The sequence below is a fragment of the Gadus morhua genome, chromosome 20, assembly GCF_902167405.1.
Source record: "Gadus morhua chromosome 20, gadMor3.0, whole genome shotgun sequence".
Classification (NCBI taxonomy): Eukaryota; Metazoa; Chordata; class Actinopteri; order Gadiformes; family Gadidae; genus Gadus; species Gadus morhua.
The window spans coordinates 2,049,822-2,057,321 of NC_044067.1; the positions used below are offsets into that span (position 1 = coordinate 2,049,822).

Sequence of the window (7,500 nt, forward strand, 5' to 3'; positions counted from 1 at the left end):
TCTCACTCGTTCTCTCTCTACCATCTGTCTGTCTTTCTCTGTTTCTCTCTCTCTGTCTGTCTCTCTCCCTTTCTGTCTCTTTCTCTCTCTCGCTTGTTCTCACTCTCTCTTACTCTCTCTCTTACATTCTCTCTCTCTTGTTCTCTCTCTCTCTCTCTCTCTCTCTCTCCCTTTCTGTCTCTTTCTCTCTCTTGCTTGTTCTCTCTCTCTTACTCTCGTTCTCTCTCTCTCTCTCTCTCTCTCTCTCTCCCTCTCTCTCTCTCTCTCTCTCTCTCTCTCTCTCTCGTTCTCTCTCTTTCTCCCTCTCTCCCCTCTCTCCCTCTCTCTCTCTCTTACATTCTTCTCTCTCCGTCTCTCTCTCTCTCTCTCTCCGTCTCTCTCTCTCTCTCTCCCCCCCTCTCTCTCTCTCTCTCTCTCTCTCTCTCTCTCTCTCTCTCTCTCTCTCTCTCTCCCTCCCTCTCTCTCTCTCTTACATTCTTCTCTCTCTCTCTCTCTCTCTCTCTCTCTCTCTCTCTCTCTCTCTCTCTCTCTCTCTCTCTCTCTCTCTCTCTCTCTCTCTCTCCCTCTCTCTCTCTCTTACATTCTTCTTTCTCTCTCTCTCTCTCTCTCTCTCTCTCTCTCTCTCTTACATTCTTCTCTCTCTCTCTCTCTCTCTCTCTCTCTCTCTCTCTCTCTCTCTCTCTCTCTCTCTCTCTCTCTCTCTCTCTCTCTCTCTCTCTCTCTCTCTCTCCCTCTCTCTCTCTCTTACATTCTTCTCTCTCTCTCTCTCTCTCTCTCTCTCTCTCTCTCTCTCTCTCTCTCTCTCTCTCTCTCTCTCTCTCTCTCTCTCTCTCTAATGTCAGTAAATAAAGGGCGGTGTAAACAGGAGTCGTACGGGGCGTTCTGATTGGCCGTGTCCCCGGGGACGTTTCATTTAAAAAGGAAGTGTTTATTTTTCGCCGTGCAGCAACAACAGTCGCTATCTCCGGCCAACACAAATATGCCAATTAACTTCAATTTTCTCCATTTATGTGAACATCAAAAAAGAGGCCGATGGTATCGCTGAGAACAGAGAGCGGAGGCCCGGTCAGTGGAGACCGCGCCCGTCCTCAGACAGAGCCCCGCTCCCCCTGCGTGCCAATGCTTTCTTTACTCCACTAAACAGCAATTAGAGGTAATTCTTGAATTAAACTGTTTGTATACAAAAGCCTTTGAAAGCACTTTAATGTCCGACGGGGAGTCGTCTGCTCCCCGCAGGATTCCTCCTCTCTGTTCCCCCACGTCTTCCTCGCTTCCTCTTCCTCGCGCGCCCCTTGATGTGATGTGGTGGTCTGCGGTTCGGGGGGGTCACCTCTTATCAGACTCATCTGGGCGGACTGGTGTGGCGGCGGGGGGGGGGGGGGGGGGGGTGTGTGTGTGTTTGTGTGTGTCTGTGTGCGTTGGAGTCATGCCTGCATGCAGTGTGGATGGGCGGGGCCTTGTGTGGGATGTGTGTCTGTGTGTGTGTGTGTGTGGTGTGTGTAGGGGGGTGCCATGTGTGTGTGTCTGTAGTGTGGGTGTAGCGTGTGTGTTAGTGGGGGTGGGGGGGTGCCTTGTGTGTGTGGTGTTGGTGGGGGTACATGTGTGTGTTTGTGTGTGTGTGTGTAGTGTGGGAGACATGCCTGCATAGTGTGGGTGGGCGGGCCTTTTGCGGGGTATGTGTTTGTGTCTGTGTGTGACGGGGGCTGCTGTGTGTGTTTGTAGTGTGGTTTGGGGGCTGCCATGTGTGGTGTGGGTGGGGGGTCATGTGTTCGTGGTGTGTGTGTGTGGGGGGGGGCCACAGGGGCCTCCGATGCTGGCATGATAAGCGACAGACCAGGCGAACGCATCACATCAAACAGAGGGCGGGCGACGGTGTGGGAGGGGGGGGACGACCTGGAGGGACATCTAATGGTTCCTGTCCCCCCCCCCCCCCCCTCTCTCCTCAGAACACCGCCCCCACTCACTCACTCACTCACTCACCCACTCACTCACTCACTCACTCACTTACTCACACAATCTCTCTCTCTCTCTCTCTCTCTCTCTCTCTCTCTCTCTCTCTCTCTCTCTCTCTCTCTCTCTCTCTCTCTCTCTCTCTCTCTCTCTCTCTCTCTCTCTCTCTCTCTCACTCTCTCTCTCTCTTTCTCTCTCTCTCTCTATCACTCACTCACACACTCATTTTCACAAACACATGCTCACTCACTTACTCATTCACTCTCTCACTCTCTCACTCACTCACTCTCAAACAGACAAATACTGTCGCACACACACACACACACACACAGACACACACACACACAAACAAATAGACACACATACACAAACAAATAGACACACACACACACACACACACACACACACACACACACACACACACACACACACACACACACACACACACACACACACACACACACACACACACACACAGATCAGATATGCACTGTCCCCTAACCCGTCGGCCGTGGCTATACCCTCAGCCATCTGAGGTCCGGCTTTAACCGGACCCACCAGACCATCGGAGGAATGAAAATCGAAAAGACGAGCGGCAATGCCGGACAGACAGCCCCCCCCCCCCCCCCCACCCCCCGCCTCAGCAGGAGACGAGGGGGAGAATTTTTGTATATCTAATAAGAGCGCGTCCATTCCCCAAAAGTAGCAGCATATTTAAAGTAGACTGGGGGAGGTGGAGGATATCGCCGGAGGAGGAGGGACTGATACAGCCTCCATCTCCCGCTGCAGTCCGGCGCCGGCGCAGCCTAAGATTGAAACTTATGTACTGTGAAATTCCTGGGATCAGTGCTCAGTGGTCCTCCCTGTGACGACAGTTAAGAGTCGTAATACCCTCTTATCTGCCCTGTAGACGGTGGCTCCTCGCTGTGAAAGACGCCACACTGAAAGTGATCATGCCTAAATGTGTGGCTGAGCGTTTGATAACATCCGTAATTGCGATGGCAAATTAAATCTCCGTCTCTGTGGGCGAGTGTTGGGACCATTGAAGGTACCGGCGTGATCCTAATCTCCCCCTCTTAGCCTCCTCCCTCTGAGCGGAGGCTGATGGCTTGTCTCTCATTTCAGGCTCCATCAAGCCAGTATCCAATATGCAGCAGCATGTACCTGTAGTTTGTTGTTGTCGGTTTATTTTGAATGCTTGTTTTGTTATTTTGCTTTAAAACCCGCAAACAAACTAAATGAACAGTTCACCATTTTGTGGCAAATGATTCAACATACTACTGATTTAACATACTACATACTACGACTGATTCAACATACTACTGATTTAACATACTACTGATTTCAAATACTACGTGCTACAACTGATAGAACATACTACATACTAGTACAGATTTAACATGCTACAAGAGATGTAACATGCTACACAGTACACACTACAACATATTTAACATACTACACACTACAACAGATTTACCACACTACAACAACTCCCATAAAGGCCTCAACGATAGCCTGCCATCGTGTGTGCGTAACACTTATGTAAAATGATCCGTAGGAATATTTGCTACAAGGCCAGTTGGTTTTTCAAAGCGCTTCATAAACAAAGTAAAGTTGAAAACTTGAATACCGTAACGTGGTTATATTTAAAACCGTAAAGGGCGACGTCAGAATGACGACATGGCCGTCCCATTAAAAATAAAAGGTGATCCCTTCCTTTGTGATGGTAATGGAGTGTGAGGTCGCTGCTGTCAGACACTCTCCCCTCCAGCCCTGTTCAGAGTCTGATTTCACTCGGCCAGCGGTCGCCGGTGTCACGCAGCCATTAGGGCGACTGAGTAATCGTGCTGCGGTGGTTGGCTGCCCAGGTGATATCAAGACTCCCACCACGATGTGGTCCAGCGGGAGGGAGAGGGAGAGGGAGGGAGAGGGAGGCTGAGAAACCACAGTGGCCAAGTGGTTGCTTCTCACCTGCTACTAAGTGAGAATTAGAGCTGTTTGGCTTGTTCCCTTTCCCACGGTGAGTCAGTCCACCGCTGGCCCGTAGCCTCCACCACCTCTCCGTGTGAAGGATACACGCGAACAAAAACAAGTTAGTCACGAGCACACCGAGAGAAACCGTAGTGTAGCCATGCTAAGGTTAGCGCTATCCCACCCCTAAACAGGACACTGTCGGGCTGCGCTAGCATTAGCCACCCCAAAACGGACGCTATGTCCTTCTATGCTAGCGTTAGCCACCCCAAACGGGACACTAAGTCGTTCCTTGCTAGCGCTAGCAAACCCAACACAGGACAATGTCTTTCTCTAGGCGTTATCCCCAAAAAGAGGGTCAACCCCTATATACACACTATAATATTTGTATCATACAGAAAAGTATTAAAGGTAACAAAGTTACAATTTAAATCAGGCCTGACAATTATTATAACAGCATGAAGCCGATTTGCACCAGGTGCCTGCGCTGCAGCACATATGACATATAACAGGAAAAAGGCAGATCAAACGTCACATGCCGCCCATAACAGGAACATAGCACATCAGACACCAGTAGGACCATCCCATCGATAACAGACTGAACACCCACAGTGGTCGATAGCCGGTCAGTGTTGGCCAGTGAGGTTATGAGGGGACACCAGGGGGTTTCTCCGTCCCATCCTGCCGTAGCGCTGACGTCTCCCCCCGCGCGGCGCCCGGCGTACAGGTGCTGCTCCAGGTGCTCGGAGTGATCGCGGTGGCGGCGGTGGCCATCCCCTGGATCCTCCTCCCCGTCGTGCCTCTGTTCATCATCTTCCTGTTCCTGCGCCGCTACTTCCTGCGGACCTCCAGGGACATCAAGCGCCTCGAGTCGACTAGTGAGTTCTAAACTTTTTTTTTTTTTTTCTTGTTTTTCCTCTCGGCCCGTTTTATTTCTGGGGCCGTGTCCGTTTTGTCGCGCGGGACAAAGCCGCGGCGGCGGGAATGCTAATGGACTATTGAGCAGAGCTCCGGTCATTAGCATAAAGGCTAAAGGTTGTAGCGGCCCATGGCCTGCCCACACACAGTTTTGCTCAGGATGCCGGAGTTCATGACATCACACACAATGGGGGAAAATGCCAAGTGGGCATGACTAGGCCTTTCCCGGCCCCGCGCGGCTTTCCCTTTCTTGGCCGGGGTCCCGAACGCACAGGTTCTGTCTTCTTTAGGAACAAAAGTTTGATTAAAAGGCACCCAGGGAAACATTCAGGGCTTTGTCTTTGGTTTTGTACCCCCAACAAACGCCTGACAAAAGCAGCTCTCAATAATAGTCTGTTCCTCCGAAAGACTTGTGAGGCGTCGTGGCATTTCAGATGTCGGCGTCATGCATCATTTATTAAAGTGCTGTCTGTGAGTTTCTGTGCGACAGCCTTCTCCACCCGGCGCTCCGTGAATGGGAGCGGGAGACACAGTGGGAGATGGCCTTTGGGAATGAATTATGTTTTATATCTCTATCTATATATATTGACATATAAAAAACAGTATAGATATAGGGATATTGAAATATGTATATAGAAATAGCGATATATAGAAAGATATATATATATATATAGATTATTATTTTTCTTTTTATATGGGATGAGGAGTTTATGCAAGGATATACACCCAATACATATACATTTGGTATATGAAGTCAAGGACTCCCCAAAGCCTACGGCCCAGGATCGGACACGTACAGAACACCTTGTTGTGCGCTCACCGTGCGTCAAGGATCGTCCCGGGTCCTGACTGACTGACTCCATGTTGTGGTCCTGTCTGTCCCGGGTCCTGACTGACTCCATGTTGTGGTCCTGTCCGTCCCGGGTCCTGACTCCATGTTGTGGTCCTGTCTGTCCCGGGTCCTGACTGACTGACTCCATGTTGTGGTCCTGTCTGTCCCGGGTCCTGACTGACTGACTCCATGTTGTGGTCCTGTCCGTCCCGGGTCCTGACTGACTCCATGTTGTGGTGCTCTCTGTCCCGGGTCCTGACTGACTACATGTGGTGGTCCTGTCCGTCCCGGGTCCTGACTGACTGACTCCATGTCGTCCTTCCCCCTGCAGCTCGGAGCCCGGTCTTCTCCCACCTGTCCTCGTCGCTCCAGGGCCTGGCCACCATCCGGGCCTTCAGGGCCCAGCACCGCTTCCAGGAGATGTTTGACGCGTGTCAGGACCTCCACACAGGTCCTTAGCAGATGCTTTTATCCAGAGCGACTCATAAATGTACTATCGGTGTCGGTACAGTGAGGATGTTCATAGAACCAAGTGCCAAGCACTAACTATCACTAGGTTAACCCATTCCTCGTACAAGCTAGCTAGGATAAGATGCTACATGATGCTAGGTACTATTTTTAGGTTTAAGGATGTACAACACACCAATAAGGGCGTAAGAGGGGTGAGGGGGGGCTGAGGGGGAGGCTAGCCAGAGTCTAGGAGAGCTCTTGACTCTTCTGCTGGTGTTGTGTTGCCCGGAGGTCTCACCCACGTGTCCTCATGCCTCCCCTTCTGACGGCCCTCTGCGTTGCCCCCAGAGGCCTGGTTCCTGTTCCTGACCACCTCGCGCTGGTTCGCCGTGCGTCTGGACGGGATCTGCTCCACCTTCATCGCCGTCACCGCCTTCGGCTGCCTCTACCTCCGGGACGGTAAGGTAGCCGGCAGTACCGCCTCCGCACCACCAGGGCCCCAACGTCTGGCCCTGAACGAGCGCTCCAAAGCTGGGGTCAGGACGGTGTGAGATGGACAAGGGTTGTCGGCTCGGATGTACCGAACCCGGTATATCTGGGTTCGGTATATCCGAACCCGGATATACCGGGTTCGATCCCCGATGTTCGATCACAGCCGTCCTGTTAGGTCTCCTTCAGCGCGATCAGCCTCGTCTACCACCTTGTGTGTGTGTGTGTGTGTGTGTGTGTGTGTGGGTGTGTGTGTGTGTGTGTGTGTGTGTGTGCGTGTGCGTGTGTGTGTGAAAGAGAGCATTTGTTTGTGTACGTGTGTATGAGAGTGAGTGAGTGATTGAGCATGTCTGTTAGAATGAGTGTGTGAATGAGTGAGTGAGTGAAAGAGAGAGAGCATCTGTGAGTGGCTGAATGAGTGTGTGAAAGGGAGAGAGAGAAAGAGAGCATGTGTGAGTGGGTGAGGGAGTGAGTGCAGTCTAAAACCCCTGCAATGTGTCTGACTCCCTTCGGTGTGTCTCTGTGGATAAAGGCGTCGGGCCTGAGGACTCGCTGGTTGTCCTCGGCTGTGATTAGGACGGAGTGTGTTGTGGTTCTCTCCCCCAGACATGGAGCCGGGCGCGGTCGGCCTGGTACTGTCCTACGCCCTCACCCTCATCGGCATGTTCCAGTGGGGCGTGAGGCAGAGCGCGGAGGTGGAGAACATGGTACGGTCTCGCCCAACATGGTACGGTCTCTCCTCGCTGTACCAGCGCTGACGTCGGGGTGTAAGCTGATCTCTCCTCCCTGTATCAGCGCTGACGTCGGGGTGTAAGCTGGTCTCTCCTCGCTGTACCAGCGGTGACGTCGGGGTGTAAGCTGGTCTCTCCTCCCTGTATCAGCGCTGACGT

General features: G+C 52.0%; 1 protein-coding gene across 3 annotated transcripts in view; it reads left to right on the forward strand.

Annotated features, from left to right (window-relative positions):
• Window positions 1–7,500, forward strand: part of LOC115533068 (multidrug resistance-associated protein 4) — a 53,340-nt gene that overhangs the window by 30,866 nt on the left and 14,974 nt on the right. For 2 of the 3 annotated variants that reach the window (XM_030343266.1, XM_030343265.1), the window contains 4 exons: window positions 4,649–4,799; window positions 6,003–6,122; window positions 6,470–6,580; window positions 7,217–7,317. In XM_030343266.1, the coding sequence (XP_030199126.1) occupies window positions 4,649–4,799; window positions 6,003–6,122; window positions 6,470–6,580; window positions 7,217–7,317 (483 nt within the window). Of the gene's footprint in view, window positions 1–4,648; window positions 4,800–6,002; window positions 6,123–6,469; window positions 6,581–7,216; window positions 7,318–7,405 lie in introns of all 3 variants that reach the window. The other variant, XM_030343267.1, reaches the window with a different exon arrangement.